Raw genomic sequence first — 22,331 nt, forward strand, 5'->3', positions numbered from 1 at the left:
TGGCTCTGTGTGTTATTAGTATTTGTATGCTCCATCGGTGTGTTAGGTGTGAGGGCCAGAGCAACCCCGTCACGCAGGGTGTCGGGTGTATGGCAGGAAATGTTTGGTTTCCAGTGTTTAGTTTTAAGTCTCTTTATATGTTATTAGTAATAATATACAAAAACCTAAAGTTGCAGCAGTAAAGAAGGGAGGATTTGATTGTAGAAGTAAGTAGTTATGGTTGCAGGGGTTTTTGAAGTGTGAGTACAGTGTGTATTTAGGTGACCTCTACGATTTGGCTTTTCCACTTCCACCCTGGAGTCCACAATACCTTTATGCGTGCAGGGATGTATAAAGCTCCTGTCCATCTTGAGATGGAGATGTTGGACTAAATTATAAACTTACCTAAGAGTTGATGCTGTTCATCTGTCACCTGCATGGAAGTGCAGACCACTGGTTGTTGCTGGTTTCTCAGGATTATGGTTGTGGTGGTTCTCACACACTGGAAATAATTATGGGATCTGATTTAATGCTTTTTTTTGTTTGTGTGTCTCATTGCAAAATAATCTCTCGGTTTGTTACTGACATATAGCTTTCTGGGGTTATTTATTCCTCTGTTCTGTAATGTGAATGAAAGAAACAGTCTTCAAAAAATCATGTTAGGAGAAGAGCAATGGAGTGCTACCTTCACAGGTGCAGACGTTGAATGTAGTGAGCATCAATTCCTTGATGCTGCCACCTACAGCTAAATGCTTCACAACCTTCTTCATCTCAGTCTTTGCCTCTTTTTTTATGGAGCCAAATCTCAGCACTCTGCAAGCACTGATGATACACAGCAAATGTTTAGCAGCTGGTTTATTGAAAGTCACTTAATAAAATTATTTGTTTACATAAGGGGCTAGCAACACCTCTTTTTTCCACTGCTTCTCTACCCCTCATCTGAACTTGCTTAAAAAATCTTCTGGGAAGAAAGAGGAGCTGAACTTTCCAGAAATCATCAAGGCCTTTCCTATCTATGAGCAGACTTTCAGGACAGTTTCTAAAGCATGACAGTGTTCACAGTATGATGTGAACTGGTTTAGATGGTGGACCAAAACGTTTAAAGGCCTGTTCAACCAAGGGCATGATGTGAATGCCCATGTAGATGTTCAATAAAACAGGCAAATGAAATTATTTATCTTTCTTTTCACGTATATACTTGTGTACCTGCACATGTTTTCTCTGGGAATCCTTGACATGAAAATCAAGGAAAAGATGCTGATTTCTCTTTGGGGATGGTGCCATGTAGAGTTTCCTCACTGTAGACTTCAAAGGACTTGCCTCATTTCATTGCTTTTTGCTATTCCCAGTATGAGAGCTGTGTAGATTCTATACCTCCACATGCTGATGCTAGACAACTATTTCTGGGAACTTTGTCAAGCGTGGTTCTGTGATACTCATTTATAATTTAAATTTCAATTTTCATGTATAGTACAGTTGTTTCTTCTACAAGGTTTTCTCTCATAGGCAGTATCTGATTAAAATGTGCTTGCACTTACAATTACTAAACAAGTTGGAAACATGCAGTTTTGGGAAGAAAATATTTTTTCTATCACTGACTCTTCTTGAAACCTCACTCGTTTCTTTATTCAGAAATACGAATTTGGACTTTCAAAACACCATTTCTGTATACTTTTAAAAAACATACCAGTTACGGTGGATATTGAGAGTTTAATGATCCCAAACCCTTCTAGAGCTTTGTTTTTAATCAGCTGTTTAAGAGTACGATAGTATGGACTGTACTGTATGGGCTTTCCATAGGGGCGATGCCCTGAATGCCACTGCACACAGAACAACACAACCACAGGCTGATTATCGATCCAATGAGAGATAAGGAAAGAAATGGAGCAAAGCTTTAACTGCGATTGTTTTTCCTTTCTTGCTCCTCTTAAGTTGAATCCAGATTCTGAATAGTTGCTTCTTGTTGTTCATGGTTTTAGGATAATTGCCTACGTGTAGCTGTTTTCCTGGAGTTAATTCCAGTTTTCCTTGAAAATGAAGTATCTGTGTGGGGAGGAATTCTTGTAGGAATGGAAAAGCTATAACTATTTAAAGCCGGAAATAATTAAAGAAACATGAGAAGGCATTGTCTTTAATTCCAAATGTTGCAATAAAGAACATTGCTGAGGGGTTATACTCATGCTTGTTGTGTTCATCACTCTCTGTTATTAAAATGCTTAGTGTTGTCTCCTTACAAGAGTTGCAGTATGATGAAAAAAACAAACTTTGATTTAAAAACAGTGGTAACGTTGAGTTTGGATATAGTTTTACTCTTTAAAACAGGGCTCTGTGTGTTTTGTTGTTGAGTTGGGGTTGGTTTTTTTTTTCTTCCTCTAAGAATCTGTGGAAAAACAGCCAGCTGTTCTCCACTTGGTGCTGTTTGAGCATCTGAAACCTTTTAGAGCAAAACCAGTCAAAGTTTCCAGCATATTGTAAACATTCCTTTAGCCCTAGTGAACATGCTGACATAACCCTCGCTCTAGGAGACACAATGTAAAGTATGAACAGAGGACAAAAAAATGTGGTAGCTTTATTTAATAGTCTCACTTAAAAGAAAAAATAAAGTGTTCTATTAACTATTTACAGCCTTTCATTTTTCTTTCACCAGTTTCTCTGGAGACCTACTGGCAATAATGAAATATGTATTTAAAGGAAAGCTCCAGTTGTACAAAAAAAGTAACAGTTTTTAATTTTTTTTTTAATTTTTAATCCTTGTCTGTGGGACTGTTACATCCCTCAAGATGCTTCTAGAGATACCAGGACATCTTTTTAATAGCATCAAGTTAGAAAATGCTTCAGTGTAATGTATAGGTGTGTGAAATGGGAAGCAATGCTTGTGAGGTGAACAGCTCCAGTGTGTCATGCCACAGCACTCGGGTTAACTGCTGTAAATTGCTGTTCCAAATAAGTAATGTCGTTAAGGGCTATAGATTTTGACCTCACTAAATGAATATAAAAGTAGTCAGACAAAGGTCAGAATCATTCCCTTACTCTGCAAAGCCTCCCGTTCACATCACTATTCAGTGCCCAAAACATTGATGAAACAATCAGTTGGCAGAAGAAAGTCTTAGAGATGATTGAACTGAATCACTGATTTGTAATCACCAGGAAAGGCTTCAGGCTGTCACCTTTTTTGGGTCAGTGAAAAGCTGTCTGTGAACATGGATGGTATTATTCTGAGTCCTCAACTATAATAGTACAATTATTTTAGCTGTAAAAATAGTTACCTTAAATATGTAGGATGACAGAATGCAACCAGTATCCTTGTACCTCCCTGTAGAGGAGAGTGATGCGGCTGCTTTTTTGGATCCTTTACTTGCTTATGCAGGGCTGGTATTTGGTGGTGTAGCCACAACTGTCTAAGGCATCGCTGGGGAACAATTTATTTTATGAAGGGCTCTGTGATCCAGGGTGTTTTTATCAGCACCTCTTTGAAATAAAAAACCTGGCGTGCTTTAAGCTGAAGTAATTAGTGCAATGTTTTGTGTAGAATTCTGTGTTGGAAAAAACAGAGATGGTCTAAATAGTGTGATTTCATCCTTGTCGTTTTGGTTTGCCAACCACTGTTGGCTCTGTCACTCATAACACATCTTGGGCTGTTCTTCGTTAGTGTTAAGTGATTGTTCTTGCCTGGCTCTGCTCCTCTGCTGGGTGATCTCTCCCATAGTTTCCCCTTCAGACAGTTAATTTTATTCACCCTCCAGCTTTCTATGCCACAGCCCTTTTCTCCTGTCCCTATCATTTCCTCCTTTGCAACTCTTCTCTGGGTATCTCATGAATCTCTTTCCTATCTCTGCTGCTGACTTCCCGGTCCACCTTTTAATTACAGCCTCATCTCCTTTTATCTAAGCCATTATCTACACCTGTCTCCCTAATTCTCCCCTCCGTGTTCTCCGTGTTGAGGTTTAGCTGTCATCTCAGCATGCAAAAGCCATGATGATTAATCTCTGTTCTAATCCTCCTCTCTTGATAACCAAGCCTGCGTGGCCTTTCATATATGTGGTGTATCTGAGTCTTGGAGACGGTTTCTGCAGTGCTGAGCAAGATTACAGCGTTTTCCTTCCCAGCCCCATTTGCAGTGCTCACCCAGCATTTAACCCACATCTCATTCATCATTTGGCAGTTGCTGGGTTTATTCTGTTTGCATAGCACCTAGCACAACAGTGCCCTGTCATTATTATAATGAGAAATAGTTATAATAATTATTAGTGTGTTTAACCAATGTCTGGTTAATTTGTGAGCCATTAATTTTGAATGTAACTCGTTATTCTTCTTGTTTCACAGAAGTGTGATACTACACACGTGGAATATTATTTACTCTAAATTCATTAACGGCTTAAAGTAGTGGTTTGGTTTGTTAATATTATCTCATGATTTATTTAAAACATAAGTATATAGTTTAAAATAATAACTGTATTGTAAATATCATTCATTGTTTCAGCTTCCTTGAAGGAACGCAGACCAGCTTTTTGATGTTAACATCTCAAATTATGCAAACTGTAAACAACTTCTAAGTGGATTGGTGCTTTTTTTGCCATACACACCAGCTCATCTTATACTAAAAATCAGGGAACAAAAGATAAAATTGTTGTCTACTTTATATTTTTGCCTTTATTTCTTTGAAATGATGAAACAAGTTAGAATGCTTTCTAACAACTTCGAAATATTTAAGTGCCCAGGGACAGGATAGGGATGATGTTTTGAAGGCAATAAATATTTCAGCTTCACATTTCAGTCTTTCTTCTTCGTTCCTTTGATCTGGCTTTGGTTTAGTTATCATTCCGCTTGAATGACTTCACACTGTCTTTCTTCCTCTCCACACCAAAAAGAAGTGCTCTGCACATATTCCATATGTTTGGGCACGAGAGCTCTCGTTGCTCCTCGTTGTTTGCTGGTAATAACGCTCTCGCCAGCACGATGCTCCACCCAGAGCTAAGATGGACCAGCATGGACCAATTTGCCACTATTTAAATAGGAGATGAAGCCCCTCTTATCCTGTGGAGTCCTTCAGAACACAGGTTTCAGGATCTTATTCAGTGGCAAAATCTGTCCTTACCATAGAAACTCCTTGCTCTGCTTTTGTGCTTTGCTAAACTTAGGAGACCATTGGCCACCAGTGGGTTTTCACTGCTACCAGCAGTATTTGAAAATGTGGTGAAGAATTTGCATGTTCATGAATTCAAATTTAATTATTTTTTTTATAAGAAAACATCAGGATTTTCACAATCTAATTGCTTTTCACATCCCTGAAAAGCTCTCTCAGTTAAACACAAGGCACTTGCGTGCAGATTTGCTAATGGGATGTGAGACTTTATGTTCTCAGAAGTTCTCTGCCCGTGTGGATGTACACATTGTGCACATGTGTACACTTACACGCAGCCCAGAGTGGTTTAATTCCTTGAAGAGGCTGTTACTGAGGCAGGTGCATCTCCTGTTGTTTGCTCTTAGTGAGGCCTTCTTCGTACAGGGGATGGGAGAACCCAGCAAGTGATGATGCTTCTTCATCCCACGTTTGCAGGGATGGGGGTTGGACCATTTGGGGGTTGGACCTGATGATCTCTTGAGATCCCTTCCAACCCCTACGATTCTGTGATTCTTTGATCTCAAGTTAGCTGAACCTCCCGTGGAAATCACAGGGTCAGCCTGTGCTTCATTAACTTGCCTTGTGAAGCTGTAATGTCTCACTGCGTTTAGTTGTTACCTATTGGAAGACATTTTAGGAAGCAGGGAAAATATTTGTGGTTGAACATGAAGAGGGAGTGTGTAAGATGTTTGTATTTTCCATTTATCAGTACACTTCAGAGTGCTGCTTTCTGAAATTGCAGTTCTGAACTTCACAGTCAACTTTGGCTGAGACGGTTTGTGCTGTGTAAGATTGCTAATTCTGTGGCCGTATCCTTTATGCACTGAAACAAGAGGAATTTGCTGCTTTTTAAATTGGGGCCAAAGAGTAAACTCGCCCTATTTTTATATTCAAGCCAGCTCAGCTTTAGGGGATTGAAGTGATGTAATTGTATTGTGTTCGGCCCCACAACTAGTCCAACTGAAAAAAAATAATCTTCAAAGTGAATATTTCAGTGCTTCGTGGAAGGCACATTGCTCAGTGTCTTGGGAAAAAGAAGTAAAGCTTTTCTTATATTTGTGAGCCGTGGCCCATTGTTGTACATGTTTTCTAAGCTTCTGTACAAATCGTGACTGCACAAAAAGAGCTAGCTCCCACATCCCTAAAAACTGGAGTTTTATTCCTGGTTATAATGAGATGTTGCATCTATTCATGAGATTAAGTCTTTGAAAGAATGAAGGTGCATAAAACCAGATTTCTTAAAGTTTGCATCATAATATTTCCAAATGAAAATACCTTCCTTGGGAAGAGGATGCATACATTTGTAGGCTCCCTGGCAGCACAAGGACTGACATTTTGTCCTCTTACCAATAGATTTGTTGCATTTCCATCTGACTGGACCAAAAATGTTGCTCCAGTGTCTCTTGACACTTCTCGGTGTGGATATGTTTGAATAAGCTTTGGGTTTTGCTTTTGTTTCCAGTGTGCATTGGAAGAATGAGACGTATTTGTGGGGAGGGAGGTTTGTTCCTCAGTGCCTGTGACTCAATTCAGGATCTCTGGTAAGAGAAGTTGAAGCTTTGCCCTCTCAGTGTTTCCTCTGGGGTTACACGTGGATGGTGCTGCCCTGTCCCACCTTCTCCATCAGGGTGCTGGCCACCCTGAGGAGTTCCTACTCTTCCCAATGAAGAACTTGTATTTTATCTTCTTTCCTGTGAGCTGCTGGTAGGTTTTCCTGTGGGAGAGGAGAATGCTGTGCTCACTGTAATTCCATATCAGACAGCTCTTAACTTAAACATTTCTATATCCAGCAGTTCCATAGTACATGGATTTCAGGAGGATAATTGAGCCAAAGCCTAGTGCTGGTGCATAACTAACTCCTCAGATGGTTCATACTGTGTTTAGCTCTGGAGGCATCATTGCTGTGCCCATCTGGAGAAATGGCTGAGGGTTTTTTTTGTACGTGCAGGTTTTGATCTTTTGGATCCTCTCTAGTAGAAATTTAAATCCTAAATGTGTTTTGCCAGTTGAATTTAGATAGGGGGTGGAGGGAAAAATTGTTAATTTTGGTGTTTGGGGTTTTTTTTTCCCTGTTGCTCTTACTGCATTGTAAATGAACAGAGAAGCTGGTAGCTGAGATGGACACACAAATACGCCTCCCCCTCCGAGGGGTGTAGTAAATGGAAGAACAGTGTAGCTGCATGGGGGTGATGGAAACTCTCAGCAAAGGAAGAAAATTTGCACGTGCTCCTCTCTGAACCCAAAGCCAAAAACACTGAACAACTATCACCAAAAATACACCACAGGATTTTCTTGTGCTCTGGTTTCTGTGGAGTGAGGAAGGGAAAGAGCAGACTCCTTAAGTCTCAATTATTCCACCAGCTGTGAGTCAGGTACCAAAATCAAATATTCTTTTTTAAATATGCCTAATGAAAAAACCTAGAGAAATAAACAGTCATCTACTTAGGGCTTGTGGCATTTCTTTGATCTCTCTGCTAATAGAATTACCCTTCTCTGCTACACTGCAAACGGGCACTTTGTGAAGATGCAGGATTATGTTCTTTGTACCATTGTCAAAGTCTGGTATGAAAACCACAGAAGAGGATGTGAATGCTGTAACTTTGGGATTGGCAGTTCCTGACCTCCACAAAAGCCTTGTTCAGTGTTGTAATAGCTGGTTCGGTGCTGGCAAGGTGACAGGCTAGATGAATTAGTTGGTCTTTCCTGTCTCTTATGTGTCAGATTCTTTGTTTTATATGGAAATAATTTCTGTCAAAGTGGGAAATTTATCATGAGGTACTTCCTCTCTGCCTGTAGAATGAAAATGTCGACTGCAGGTGTGTTTGAATGCCTCTTCTGCTGCAAACCACCAGTGGAGCCAGCTTTGTCCATCACTGCCACCATTGTGTGACCTCGTGGTTTAACACAAAGCCAGGCAGCTCTGCTGACCTGCAGAGGTGGAAACGTGTGATAGAAAGTTAATGCTGTCTGTCTGTCTTCTGTATGAAGAATTGTATCACGCTTTCTCAGATATTTAGAGGTTATCAGGTTTTTTTCTCTGTGATGTGCCATTATGGTGGATGTGTCTGGTTTGTAGGTATGTGCATACATACATGTGTATCTATGCACATAAACCATGCGTTGCTATTGATACACAGGGATGTCTTAAGAAACCCAAACCCATTTCTATATATGTATCAACTTTAATATGTCAAATAGTATAGGCTGTTAATACGAAACATCTTTGCATAAAGATTTAACATCTGTCATTACTTTAAAGGCTGAATAGATCTTACAGCATTACGGGTTTCTAATAGATTAAGAAGGTGCCACGTGTCACGCATTACCCTGCTTTGCATTTTGATGTATGTCAAGCAGTGACTAATCCTACATCTTGGCTGGGCAAAGATGGCACCAGGATAATTTTCTTTTGTTTGTTTTTAATGGGAGAAAGAGGTGATGCTAAAAGGAATTCATTTAAATTTGGGGGGGTAAGATGAAAGAAAAGAAAAGGGGGTTATACAGCGGGGCAGTGACCATTCCAGTCGGTGCAGACTGTGAATATGGAGGTGTTTTTGTAAGCTGTGAACGTGGTGTTGAGGTGTGTGAAATTCAATAGGAGAAAGTGAAAATAACTCCGAGCCTTCTCTTCCCTTCTTCAAAGTATTGCTAAGGGAAGTTTGGCAGAAGCTGGGACAGGAAATTGAAATCTGAATACTATTTTAAACTGATAGGGTTAAAGGCCTCTCTTTTACACTAGCACACTTGTTCTTTTATTTGATACTTGAACTCTGAAAATTTTCTGTGACTTTCTAGGGAGAAGGAGGAGCAGCTGACTCGGGTGACAGAGGTACAGAGGCTGCAGGCCCAGCAGGCAGATGCTGCCCTGGAGGAGTTTAAGCGGCAGGTGGAGCTGAACTCAGAAAAATATGCTGAAATGAAACAGCAGGTGAGAAGGTCACAATGCCAGCCTTTCTGAAACTCTGTCTCAGTAGGATAGCATATTCTGATCTTATAATGCCAGAAACATGCTTCACTTGAGAGTGCTACATCAAAATCTTTCACAATGTAGTGTCTTTGCTGGCAAGTCTAAAAGGGATGTTAGCAGCTGTTTCATCTTTCTAACAAAGCCAGAATTGTCATTGTTATAAAGATATCCGCGGTTACGAGACTGATTAGGGATTTTTCCGGAGTGAGAGTATAAAGTGTTAGTTTATACACGCCTGTGGAACACCGGTTGTCATTTTCTGCTTAAATGTGTGTCTCTTCCTACTCTTTTCGGAACGACTCTGTCTTCCACTAATGAGGGTTTGTAATCAGGCTGAGCCTAAATGGGCAGAGCTGCTGTGGCCGCTGGCAGCCGCGAGCAGAGGAGAGAGAAATCCGTTTTTCTGTCCCTGAAAATTCGTAGCAGGGATTTATGTAAAAAGATTTTAGTGTCTTCAATTCCTTATAGCCCAAACAATAGTTAAGGCATCATCCCTGGGATTTACCAATGCAGCACCATGAGTGAAATAAGGAACAAGCGACAGGTGATCAAAAAGAAGGGGAGAGAAGGCAGCATGTCCTTAACTTGCTCACGTGGCTGAAATCTCAGTACCCAACTCAAGCCTGTAATTCTCCCTGACCTCAGCTTTCCAACCCCGCGTATCAGAACCAGGCCTCACTGGTGGCGGTAGGACGCTGCAGCCTGACACCATAATGGACTTTGAAGGATGCTGGCTTATCATTTAACAAACTCCTTTTGTTGTTCTCCTGAAGCTTGGGTTTGTTTTTTTTCCAAAAGTCTTCTCCTTTCAGAAAGGGAGAAATGAAGTAAGGCCTTGCTGATGTTTTTAAGACCTGTGCAGACAGCAAGTAACAAAATTTGGAAATATAACAAGAGCAAACTTCTAAAAGCAACACTTGTTCTACAGACAAGACCCATGAGGGCAACATGACAAATCCTACAGTTTAAATCTGACTTTGTCTGTGCTGTGGGAATCTCATCTTACTTCTTCCCACTGACTTGAAATAATATTTCAGTTCTGCTCCAAAAGGGAATACAGTCTAGTTCCAGAAATACAAATGATATTTTCATTCACTTAAAAAACCCCAAACACAACAGCAAATAAAACCTATCAAAACCAACCAAACAAACAAAGTGTGAAAGAATTTGGAAAAAAGAAATTGTAATTCAAAGTTACTGCAGATTTCTTTTAGAATATTGCTGTCTTCTGGGAAGTTTTGAAAATCCATTTTACTGTACCCCAGAAACCAGCCACGGGGTTATTCTGCCTAACTTGCATGCTAAAATACAGAAGTAGTAAATGATACTGAACAAGTGAGTAGTAATGTTCTACAGGAGCCAGTGTTCAAGGAAATACATCAAAGAAACACTGCTGAAGCTGTCTTCGTAGCTTTGTCCTTCCTCATGCTTCTGTGGGCACATACTCCTTGGGTGAATCACCCCTCAGATTATAACATATTGGAAATCCTATTTTATTGTGGTTAGGTGGAATGTGTTACTTCTAAAGCAGGAACAGTAGTAGCTATAGCAACACTGCATGTCTGACTGCTGCGAGGATCAGGCTTCTAAAACCGTTTTTGGTGTGGTACATTTAATAAGGAGATAAATTAAATTTAATATGCAGATAAGGAGGATATGGTCTGGCATTTTCAGGTCTCGTAATCAATATTTGATTCATTAGTTTGGCTCTGATAAATTGTTTTGCCATCTGCTTGCTGTTTTGCTGAGCTTGTCATTGTTGAGTCACTTGCTGCCTGCTGATGGGCAAGTTGGATGTTTCTCACTGGAAGGTCTGCATTTGTTCCAGTAGTAATACCCAGTCTGGGTACTTTAGATCTAGTGTTTCTGGGTTTGGCAAGTAAAGATCAAGAGCCCTCACTGCACTTGTAGGAAAGATAAGGATTTTACTTTAGGATTAAAGCACAAATGTCAGTGGAGTTTAAGTGTCTGCACATAGGTCTTTGCTGTTTCACTGTTTAGAATGCTTTCATTCTTTTAAAAATAAATACCCTTTGCTAAAGTCAAGTCTTTGATTTTTCTGTTTTTTTATTGAGCTGAGTAAAAAATGGCTATGGATGTGCAATTGGAGTGGGTTTGGAGGCAGAAGAAATTATTCCAAAAACTGTTGATTGAAGTCCCCTTACTTAATAGCAGGTAGCAGCAATGAGGTTCAAAAACTGTTGGAAGGATAACTTGTTCTCTTCTATTCAATTTTTCTACTTTCTACCTGGCCAGCCATTCCTAGTCCTCTATCTTCCTCTCTTGCTGCAGTTTGTTCCAGTAAAATGCTTTTCCCACTCCGAGTACTGCCTATTTCTCCTCTTTCCCTGCCTTAGAAGTGATGTCCAGGCAGATTGGCAAAGACATCTGTGGAGGACGGAGCATTCCCTCAGGCCAGACAGGATTTTGGCTTCTGGTTCAGGAATTCATGCGTTGCTTCTTTTGGTGCAGCAGATGGGCTTGTGGCAGTGCCGGTCCTCCCGGCAGCCTCGCCCCTTCTCTGCCTTTTTTAGGGACATGGTTTATATACTGCTCGTGGTGGGACCTAGAGTGTCCTTGGCCATGGCAAGGGGTTGGAACTAGATGATCTTTGAGGTCCCAACCCAAAGTATTCTATGAGTATGCACTGTAAAATATATACACACACACGGAGACATGCCTGATGCACAGCTCACAGTTGTGTTTTTGATACAAAAGCCTTTGTTAATTGGGTTACAAAATTGCTTCCTTGATGCTATGTGCTGGAATCTGTGGGACTCATTATTCACAGGCGATGACTATCTTCAGAGAACTTTCCTTGCAGCCAAATAATTCTCTTTTAAGTTATTTTACTGATTTAATGTAAACTTGCTTTAAATGTGTAGTTTGTGCACTGACTCACACATGATTTCCCTTGAATTTCCACAGGCAATATATTTTTAAGTGGAATATATTTGAGTCTTAAATATGTCTAGAAAAAATATTCACTCCATTTTGATGGGATATTTGCCACTGTCAAGTGAAAATTTGAGCCAATACTTTGTAGTTGGGGAGTGGCGTAACGTAGGTGATCACTGTATCCTCAAGTACTGAATAAGCCAGCATTCACTGAATATTAATTTTCACTCCAGACAAATAGTATTATTATCTTTCACATTATTTGTGTCTTTGATGGCTTGCAAGCAACTGTAGGAAAGTCAGGATGTTTCAAGCTATGCCTTTTTTTTTCATATAAAAAAAAAATTAAATATTCCCTTTCTTTTGCCATGTAGATGGAAAAGGTTGAAGCAGATCTAAGCAGATCAAAATCGCTCTGGGAAAAACAATGCAGAGAATTCTCCTGGCAATTTGAAGAGCACAAGAAAAGATACGAGCAACAGGTCAGTCGACGTGCTCCTTCGAGGGGAGGGGAGGGGGTACATCTTTTCCTGCTGATGTAGGTCAGTTCCTGTGGCAGGTTTAATCTTTAATCCTTTCCTCACTGTGTGTTGCTGGCCTTTGTGTAAAGACAAAATTTATAGGTGCACAGAGTTTGTGTGATGGGGGAGGCAAGGGGAAGTGTCTGCATAGAAAATATTTTTGTTTCCTCTTTGCAGTCCTTTGTACCTCTGACTCTGTCAAATTGTTTCCCAGGCTCCCAGGTGACAACACCTATTTTCATAATGGCCAGATGAAGTTATTTAATGCGTTATTTGTTTTTCTTCTTGTCAAGAAACAGCATTTTATTCATTTTATCATTTTTTAACGCAGGGAGTGTTCGCATGAATGTTTGTTTTGGCCCACTGATAGTGATTTTCTTTATTGTAATGTAATTTCAGGGTTGGGAAATACTCAGGGAACATTTGGGTGGAGACAAACTTGAATTTGGTAGTGTTGCACAGTGTAAAGGGAAAAACCATAAATAGAAGCAGAGAAATTATTGCATGATAGAGGCTCGAGAGCTCTGCAGCTGAAACAGCCCATCAACCGCTTGCGTAAGGTGGTACTTTGTCATGAAACTAAAGCAGTGTCTCTTTGGCAACACCTGGTACAGGATTAAAAATACCTCTTTATTACTCTTTAGCAATGATACAGTTAGTCCATAAACTTGAAGTTCTCTTATTGATGTTTTTGTGAGGATATAACTTTACGTTTCCCCTTGGGAAATGCAGTTTCATTTCTGTTTACCTTCTGTGCTGGTAAGAGGATGAAATATTGACGGCAGACCAGACAATTCAGTTGCCCATAAATTTAATCAAGGTGGTAATGAAGAGCCAAATTAACCAGTCCTCCAACCTGAGAAACATCTTGCAAGTGGAGGAACTTGAGAGTTGTGCTTTATACAAGGGGTTGTCTGTGCTTCATAGGGCTCTCCTTGAATTTTGGTTTCAAAGAGATGACAGGGCTGAACATGGACCGTTGGTTGTGGGGCTGAAAGACTGCTCTGCCTGCAGATTAGACATACTGAAGTATATTGGTATTTATCTTAATATCAATATGTAACAGGACATATATTGATACAGAAAATTCTTACTATTTTCCTTAAAAATAATTAGGAAAACCCTGTGCAAAACAGTGGCAGTTAATGTTTTTTTAACTTCTGGAATGTGCTTGAATCCCTGAATAAAGCAAGGAAGAAATGTTGGGTCTTGTGGTGCTCAGGTTCAGCTCTCGCGTGTCACTGCTGGTTCCAGCTCCATCAGATTCAGTGCCACTCTCTTTTGAAGTATCCACTGAGAACACTCTTCCAGAGAAACTGGTGGCTTTTTTTTCCTTTCCTTCTTTAAATATACTTTAGCTCAACTTTGTTCTACTTGCAGCTGTTAGATTTGAAAGTATATTTTGAAGAAGAAAATAACTCCAGCAGCACCACAGTTCCTATCTGCTGGGAGCAGCTGCTCGCGGCACTTCAAAGCCAGTGGACACCACAGCGAAGGCCTCAGCCTTTCCTGCCTTTGAAATGGTTGCAGTATCTATAGTCGGGCTTTATGGCACCGTCAGCACAGGAAAAAAGGTTGTTTGGTTTTTTGCACCCCCTCCCTTTTTTTTCTTGTTTTCTTCTTCTTTTTATTTTTTTTCTCCTTTCTACTCTAATTACATCCTCAGTTTGGCTCAGGATACCTGGGAAGCTTTTCTACCAGGCTAATTTTCCACAAGCGCAAATCTTTGTAAGAGCATGTGCTGAAACCTTTCAGTAGTGGATTTTAGACAGGCAAATGTAACAGGAAAGTTAAGGAATTTGCTTTTATTTCCCCCATACCCGTGTCAGTCAGGTGCTTCCCAGGACCGTCTCTCTGGGCGAGTTCTGGTCGCACGGCAGAGCCCCACACGAGGCGTTACTCAGCAGAGTCAAGTCCTCACCTTTGTTTCCAGCAGATTGTCTCAGAGTGTCACAAACCCAACTCTTTCCTGAGTGTTTAGAGATTTTCATGTCTAAATGGCATTAGCTTCTTTTTCAAAGAACCACCCACAAGAATAGATAACTGTGATCATTGTTTTACCCCTTTTTTCCTATAGCTAGTTAAAGTGCTGGGGCTGAGTGTGAAAAGCTTGAGATGTGAGATTAGTGAGAGAGTCAAAGTCTGTGAAATTTCATTTTCCCACCAAGGAGAAAGCACTGTGAAAAGCCAATGAAAGGTTGTGGCAGCAGGATGGTGTTACTTGCAGAGCACTGGACATCCTTTCTGAGATTAGATGCCAACCTGAGTGTATAGATAAGGCTTTGCTTTTGGTTCATCCTTCCTTTAACTGGGTTTGTTCTATTTTAAAATAATAATTATTCATGTTCCCGTTGCAAAGTCAAAAGTTTCTGTGTGATAGCTGAAGAATCTCCTCGTGTGTCAGGAAACTTTTCTTGTGCTGTTTAGTGTTGGGTTCTGACTTCTGCAAGACTTGTGAAGGGATGATTAGAGCTGTCCCCTTGTTCTGGTTAGCCAATAGGGAACTCACAGTGCACCTCGGGATGTTTTCTGGATATTTAACAAAATCACTTTGAAATCATGTTAACGATGACAGGAATGGTCTACACTTAAGTAGGGTGTAAGACAAAGCTGTGGTTGAGTTTAAATATATCTTTATGTGAAAGAGGTGTAGGATCAGCTTGTTAGGAGTGAAAATGTGGCTGTGCTCCTACCTGCCAGCAGTGAGGACAAGTGTCAGGGGGAGTGATGGGAAGTGGTTATTTTATTAACGCTTATTTCAGTGTGCTGGGGCAGATGGAAATATCATTAAGAGGAAGATTATTCTTTAGATCTTTCTGTATATCTTTTATAACTTTCTAGTGAGGTCAACTTAAAGTAAAGGTTCTCTGAAGTAAAATGTGAATTTCCTAATCGCAAACATTGTTTTTATACCTAAATGTACATATTTAACGTCATCTTGGTCAGTGCTAGCAGCCCTGTTTAATATTGAGGTTCTGAGCACAATCTCATGTTGCTTAAAAATACTCTGAATTGTTATTTAGATGAACTTCTAATGGTTGGGCATGTCCCCTGCTCATTTTTAGCTGTTTAACTTTGTGCCAAGAGATTTCACCAGTGTTTGGATGATCAAGGCTGTGATGATGTTGTTTTGCTTTCTGCTTGAAACTGTAGCCGTGATTCCTTGAAATGCTGGAGGTAGGGTGGTTTTGACCTGGGTGTGTTTTTATGGTTTTCCCTTGAAGTGTATTTAGGTAATAAACATTGATTAATTCAGATGTTCCAGAGTTCAGCTGCTCAACATTCTGAAGAGTCTTGCTAAAGATTTCCATGTCCTCTCCAGGAAACAGAGCCAGAACAGTTTGTGTATGAAAGCGCAGTGTAAAGGCTGAGATCTCATGAGAGAGGGGAAAATACAGCATAGGTAAAGGTATAGAATACAGAGTGGGGAATAAGCATTAAGCCAAGAAACTGATGTGGCTTGGGAATGGGACTTGGAAAGGACAGTCCTCAGGGAGCTGTTCTGTTCGTGAAAAGCATTTGTGAGTGGCTGTGCAAAGCTGGTGCAGTGGAGCCTGGAGCTATTTAGGCTGAGAAATGTCTTTTAGTCCCGTGGATAGGGAGTGCTGGAGAGGCAAGTTCTGCAGAAGGTCAGCGTGAGGAATGATGTGGGTGGAAGGGTCCGTTGAGTGCAAGTTGGCTTGTCAGGAACCAGCGTTCCTTATTGCTCTGGCTCTTCCCCTGGCCACTTCTCACTCCAGTGTCGTGCTCCAGCCTGCAGAGACATTCAGCCTGACACACTGATGGACATAACAAGCTTAATGCCCAGCTCCTGCCACCACACTTCTGTCCTAGCTTTTCTCCTGGCCTCATTCCTCCTTTTCTGTTTCCTCTAGCTTCTTTTTGACTGGCCTCTAAAGAAAACATTTGCAAGGACGTGCTTGAAATGTGGTATTCCTCAGGCTGACTGATGTTCCAGGCGTTTCTTAGCTGTACTTTGAACAGTCCAGTTATATTCTGAGATTCGCGATCCATTTTTAGTATGCTGGTGCAGTTATAAGGACACAGTCTTTGTAAAAAGCTTTGTTCCTCTCCTCTTTGTCTGTAGTCTAAGATAATTGAAATACAGTCTCTTCTTGCACGAAGGCCAAAGGAGCACGTTAGCAGAGGCTCTAAATTTTTCATGTCATCAGCAACAAGCTGCATAAATTTCATTTAATAAATTAATCTAGGATGCATAAATGTTTTCTTTGAACTGTCCTAACACACAGATGAATGCCGTTTGTGCAGAATATCTGAGGAATAGTTCCTTCAATCGTCAGCATCAACTTTTCACTTTATGATAGAGCTAAAACTCACAAATGGGAAAAAGGATATGAATTTAACCTCCTGGTAAAGAGTGGGTGGAAATCTTCTCGCTGTACCATAGCTGTTTACTGAATTGTTAACCAGACAGATGGGTATTTACAGTGTCTGCTTCAGGCATCTAACTTGTGTGTGATTCAGAGTTAAAAGCCTGTGCTCCCTGTATAGTCAACAGAACCAGCTTTGGGGGGAGGCGGCAGAGGGGGGGCAATTCCAGGAACAGAAACCGGTGCCTGCGGTAAATAGGTGGCGAGTGCCTGTGAAGTCAGTTCTCAGTGTTCAAAGAAGGTCCTTGGATAAACTCTGAATCCCTAAACAAAGTCTATGCACAGTAAATCCCGTACTGGAGCCTGCCACAAACAGGCACATCAGTCATGCAAGGTGTAGTGGTTTGGAAGAATATTTCTGTTTGTGGACCGCAGCAGGTGGGCTGAGGAGGTGGGATCTCCCAACCTTCATCACTGCAATGAGTGTGGTTGTGTCACAGGGATGCAACTTGGTTTCCAACCCATTAGTGATTTAATTTACTTGTGGTGGGAGGATTGGGAAGGTGGGAGGAGCGAGGGTGAGGTTTGTGCTGCCCATACTTTGAAAAATATTAAAATGATTTTTAAAAATTAAAGTATTTTTAGAAACTATTTTAAATATTTTAAAATATTTAAAATATTAAAAGTATATAATATATACTTTTCAATATTTAGAAAAATATTAAAATTCCTCTATAAGCAAAAAATCTACTGCTGGGGTGTATTGTTTTATGTACATGGTGATAGCGCTCAGGTTTATCATTGTAGGGGGAGATAAATCCAGCCGCAGCCTGGCTGACAGAGCAGCTTGTCCCCTTTAGAGGATTTCTTGCAATTCTTCGTTTGCAGCTGAAATACCGTTATTAGCAGTTGATTATAAGGTGAAGTGTAACAGGAAACACCGTCATGCCAATTAAATTATTGCTGCCTGCAACGAAATAGAAAGTAAAAGGCATTGGCTATGGGTGTACATTACCCTCATGTATTGGCTCCGTCGCTGGTAATAGGTGGTTCTGCACTGATACATTTTTCACTATCCCATTTGCCCCCGGCTCATTACAGCCCTTTTATCTTGGGAGTACTTTGTGTTCCAAATTATAGCCAAATCTCAAAAAAAAAAAAAAAAAAAGAGAGAAGTGTACTTTTAAAATCCATTTAATTTATCTCCTGCAAAGTAGCTCTGGTATGTTCCCTTGCCTTGCAGTGAAGATTCCTCTTTTCTGCCCAAAGTTATGCTAAGCCCGAGCCCAGCATGATTAATACTGGCTCCTCCAGCCTGTGAGATCAGATTACTTGTAGCAGCAGAGATGGGTAATCCCCATATCCTCATGAAACACGCACGTTTATTTAGAGGCTTAGGAGGCAGAAAATGCTCGATTTTACCAGAGTTGTAATTTGGGGGTAGGTCCTATGTTATACACTGTACTGGGCAGAGGTTAGGGCTGGCTTTGAGTAGCATAATGATAACGAAGATACCTCATTTACAAACACTTTTACATGCTTTTTACAGATGGAGTTGCTGTTATTGCATGGTGTATGGGTGAGCTGAGTTCAGTTCCTCGCCATGACGTGTGTAATTTACTGGTGGCTTCTCCAGCCCTCAGAAGTTCGGTCGTGCCAAAGCAGCGCTAATAAAACCATCCTGCCATGCGAAACTATATTTTATATAGGTGTTACTTACAATATTTCTGGAATTGTGGACATAAATTTACATGAATTTTCATACTTTGGTGTCAAATATTTATTGTAGCAGCTCCATTTTTCAAAGAGGGAGTGAGCTAACTAATTTCCTCTCCCTCCTTTGGGGACTATAAAAAGAATTTCAAAGGCATACTTGTTCTTGAGAACAAGTTGAAATTGTTCTAAAATTGAAAAGCCTAAACTTAGTGTGTGATGTAAAAGCAAAAACTGGATAGTAGAAGGTCTTGTCTATATTAGGGACTTAAAAAGAAGGTATTTGCTGACGTTGATTATATTACAAGTATTTGCCTTCTGAAAATACCTCCTGCAATCAGACAGCTATGTACTGTAGATCTTTGTTCTTCAGATGTGCAAACTGAACCCGTGCTAACGGCGGTGAGATTTCACTTGAAGTCTTGATTAGGTTGTCTCTTGTTTTAGCAGGTTGTTCTAAAGCAATTCCATGTTTAGGCACGGTGAAGTCTGCTGGCGCTACCAGCAGGTTCATTGGCTGCTGTGCCAGGATGGACATGGGATGGGCATCATCTGCACAGCACGTTGGTTTGGTGGTTGGTGTGTGTATTGATGCTAGTGAACAGCAAAAGGGTTCATGGCACTTGGATTAATCTGGTTTTAGATTTTTAAAAATGTTGGTGTCCTTCCATATCTTCCCCTCTCTTCCCTTCGCCTAAGTAAATATTGTGACATTTCATTTAAAAAGCAGAAACTTAAAAATAAATGCTGTATTTCTGCTGATTTAATGAATGTATCTTTTTAGTGTTGCCCCTAATTCTTGTTGTGAAAGTCACGTTGCTCTTCTGAAACATACAGTGGCTAGAACTCTCTGTCTTCTAGACACTTGGGTACTGTATTTGAGCGGACCTTTTAGTGTAATCTGGTGACGTGTTAAGCATCTGTGGTAGATACAGAAAGATCTTCACACGACATAGTTTTTGGGGGAGGTGGTTTTGTTATATCATTCATAAAGGCACGCTCTAGCTCGGAGAAGAGAAGAAAACCGTACTGATTTATGAAGAATTAATGTAGTTTTCATGCAGCTCCCTGTGATGAAGACACCCTGGTGTTGCTGAAAAGCTCCATGGGGTTTTTTTATCTTTTGTTGGTATACACTAATTTTTTTTCTTTTGCCTTTAAAACCTCCCCCAACAACAATAGAAGAATAAGAGAGGGAGGAGCGGACAACAAACCGTAGTGCTTGGCAGCAGGTCTGTGGAGAACAGGAGTTCAGTGAGCATTCACCAGTGCGGTCAAACAGCTACTCAGTCACTTTGTTATCTGTACAGGGACAAGTGTGGGGAACTTGTCCGTGTTCATTAGGGAAAGATGGTTCTTCAAGGTCTTTGAAGTTCAGGCAAGAAAATGCTCTCATCCCCACCCTTGTGCTCATCCCTCCGCTTCCGCTCCTCTAAAGAGCGAAAACCCCATCATGGGGAATACTTTGCTTTAGGTGCTGAGGACTTTCCTCTTCTGCAGATTTGCCTTGTGTAAAGTAGCTCCTCCTGCACTGCCATCCTTCCTGTTTCCATGTAGCAGAGCACGGGAATGCTGTGCAGAAGGTCTGGTCCCTTTGAGCTCTTCCCACTTCTAAATTCAAACCTTTCCTGTTGGTAATATAAATGCTGTAAGCGAAGAGATTCCTCGAAGCTGTAAGTACTTTGGTTGGGAGTACACATGTGCCATGTAACTGCTTGAAGAAGTGGGGTCTGTCCTGTGCCCCCCTTGGGCACTTCAGGTAATGAAGTGAAAACCTGAATAATTGGAGGTCCCCACAACAAATTGTGTAACCCCAGACCTTACATGGCACAACCAGCTGAAAACGTGGTTGTTAAGAAAAGAAAATGTTTGATTAAGAAGACCTCTCTTGTTGGTCTAATTTCTTTTTTAGTGATTTTTAGTAAATCAAACCTGATGAATGTTTTTTCCCATGACTCAGGGAGAGCCTCTGCAGTTCTTTTGGGGAGGAGGAGCTCTCACATTTAAGTACACCAAGGACACCGATAGCACTTGAAAACGAACCAATTCCATATACAAACCTTGGGCAAAAACCTGATTTGGAGAACTTGGTGTAAGGCTCCTGGGCCTAGTACGTATAACACGCATCTCCTGGGACTTCAGGCATCAGTTAATGAAGCTTTTAGCATTGTTAAATCATGTAGATATATTAAACCATAGAATATTGCATCTGTTCTATTCAGAAGGATGCTCCCGCCCACAGATGACAGATTTTGCTTTTAAACTGGGAAGAGGCTGATCCATAGTTGGAGAAAACACATCCCTTTTTCTTCACTTCAATTTTTAAACCCAAAAGCCATGTGAAGGGCTAATATAAATCCAGAATTGCATGCTACAGCTTTAAGATAAGGTGCCGGGGCGCTCTCGGCGCACACAGCCGGCTCCTCCCGTTCTTTTTCCTTTCTTTTTTTTTTTTTCTCACGCTGAAAATAACCCACCATATTCACGATAAGAGCTTTTATTTTTTTCTTTCTTTCTTTCCTTCTTCTTCCCGCTCTTCTCCCCCCCTCCGAAATCCACCAAAACTGAAGAAAAATCCAAGTGACTGTTCTTAGCAGCTGTGTGGCCCGGAGTTCAGTGGGGAAGCGGCTTCCTGCCGTCCCTATTCATCACCTGCTTCAAAGGCAGCCTGGCTGCTCCAGTGTGCAGGCCAGGTAGGGTGCCATTGTGCGCAGGCGGGGAGGATTAGTATCAAAGCTGCGGCGACCAGGCCCTTGGTCTCCGGCTGCCATTCAGTCTAGCGGGGAGAGGCTAAGACTGGCCAAGGTCACAGCATCCAGTGTGGTGCGGACTGGGAAAGGATCCTGAGAATAGAGGGCTTCTTATGAAATCATGGTGCAAGCTTGCAGCACAGCAGGTGCCCTTCTGGAACACATACATCTGTTTATGTTGGGATAGCGTAGCTGACAACGGGATAATAGAGCTTTGTTTTTTATAATTTTCTTTCTTCTTTTTTTTTTATATTATCATTAAAAAAAAGACAACTGTCTATCCAACAGCGGTGAGGAGTATGGAAGGAAGAGCTTTCGCTTTGGAAATCATAAAGAAATCTTGAAAAGATGTTAATTGCTGGGCTGGGGGGGTTGTGTGTGTGTGTATAGTTAAGCGAAGGGGAGAGCTGGCTGCCTATTAACCATTGAGCACCCTCAGCCCTGCGGCTGAGCAGCAGCAGGGTACGTACGGGGGGACCCTGCGCCGAATGCGACAATGCACATTTTTTTCTTCTTTTCTTTTTTTTTCCTTTTTTTTCTTTTTTTTTTTTTGTGTGTGTGTGTGTGCTCCGACATTTGTCCCACCAGCTTGGGTAAGGATGCGCTGGATTCGCTCGGTTGTCTCCATTGTTGGGATTGTCTGGAGGAATTCTGTCACGCTAACGGGGGCTTTTTACAAGGTGAGGTAATAGTGACGTAAAAAATGAAATTGCCAACTTGATGAAATTAAGGGGGAAAAATTAAGCTGTAGACGAGTTGTCATGACGACAAGGATGTTCTATTGATGAACTGTACTCCTCACTGTCCAATCAGATAGTGGAGCTGAAGCTGGAGCATGAACAGGAGAAGACGCACCTATTCCAGCAGCACAACGCAGAGAAGGACTGCCTGGTCCGAGACCATGGACGGGAAATGGAGCAACTGGAGAAGCAGCTTCGCGCTGCCATGGCAGAGTACGAGACTCAAACTCAAGAATGCAGGAAACAAGACGCGCAGGTAACGATCAATAACGTGTGAAAGGCGGACGCTTATTAGAAAATGCTAATAATT

General features: G+C 41.1%; 1 protein-coding gene across 1 annotated transcript in view; it reads left to right on the plus strand.

The window, feature by feature from the left end:
- Positions 1-22,331, plus strand: part of CEP112 (centrosomal protein 112) — a gene marked incomplete at both ends in the record, with an annotated part of 154,418 nt that overhangs the window by 48,355 nt on the left and 83,732 nt on the right. The window contains 3 exons of the mRNA XM_084273526.1: positions 8,897-9,029; positions 12,341-12,448; positions 22,095-22,277. Coding sequence (XP_084129652.1) covers positions 8,897-9,029; positions 12,341-12,448; positions 22,095-22,277 — 424 coding nt within the window. The remainder of the gene's footprint in view (positions 1-8,896; positions 9,030-12,340; positions 12,449-22,094; positions 22,278-22,331) is intronic.

This window comes from Gallinula chloropus, assembly GCF_964237585.1.
Source record: "Gallinula chloropus genome assembly, chromosome: 20".
Lineage (NCBI taxonomy): Eukaryota > Metazoa > Chordata > Aves > Gruiformes > Rallidae > Gallinula > Gallinula chloropus.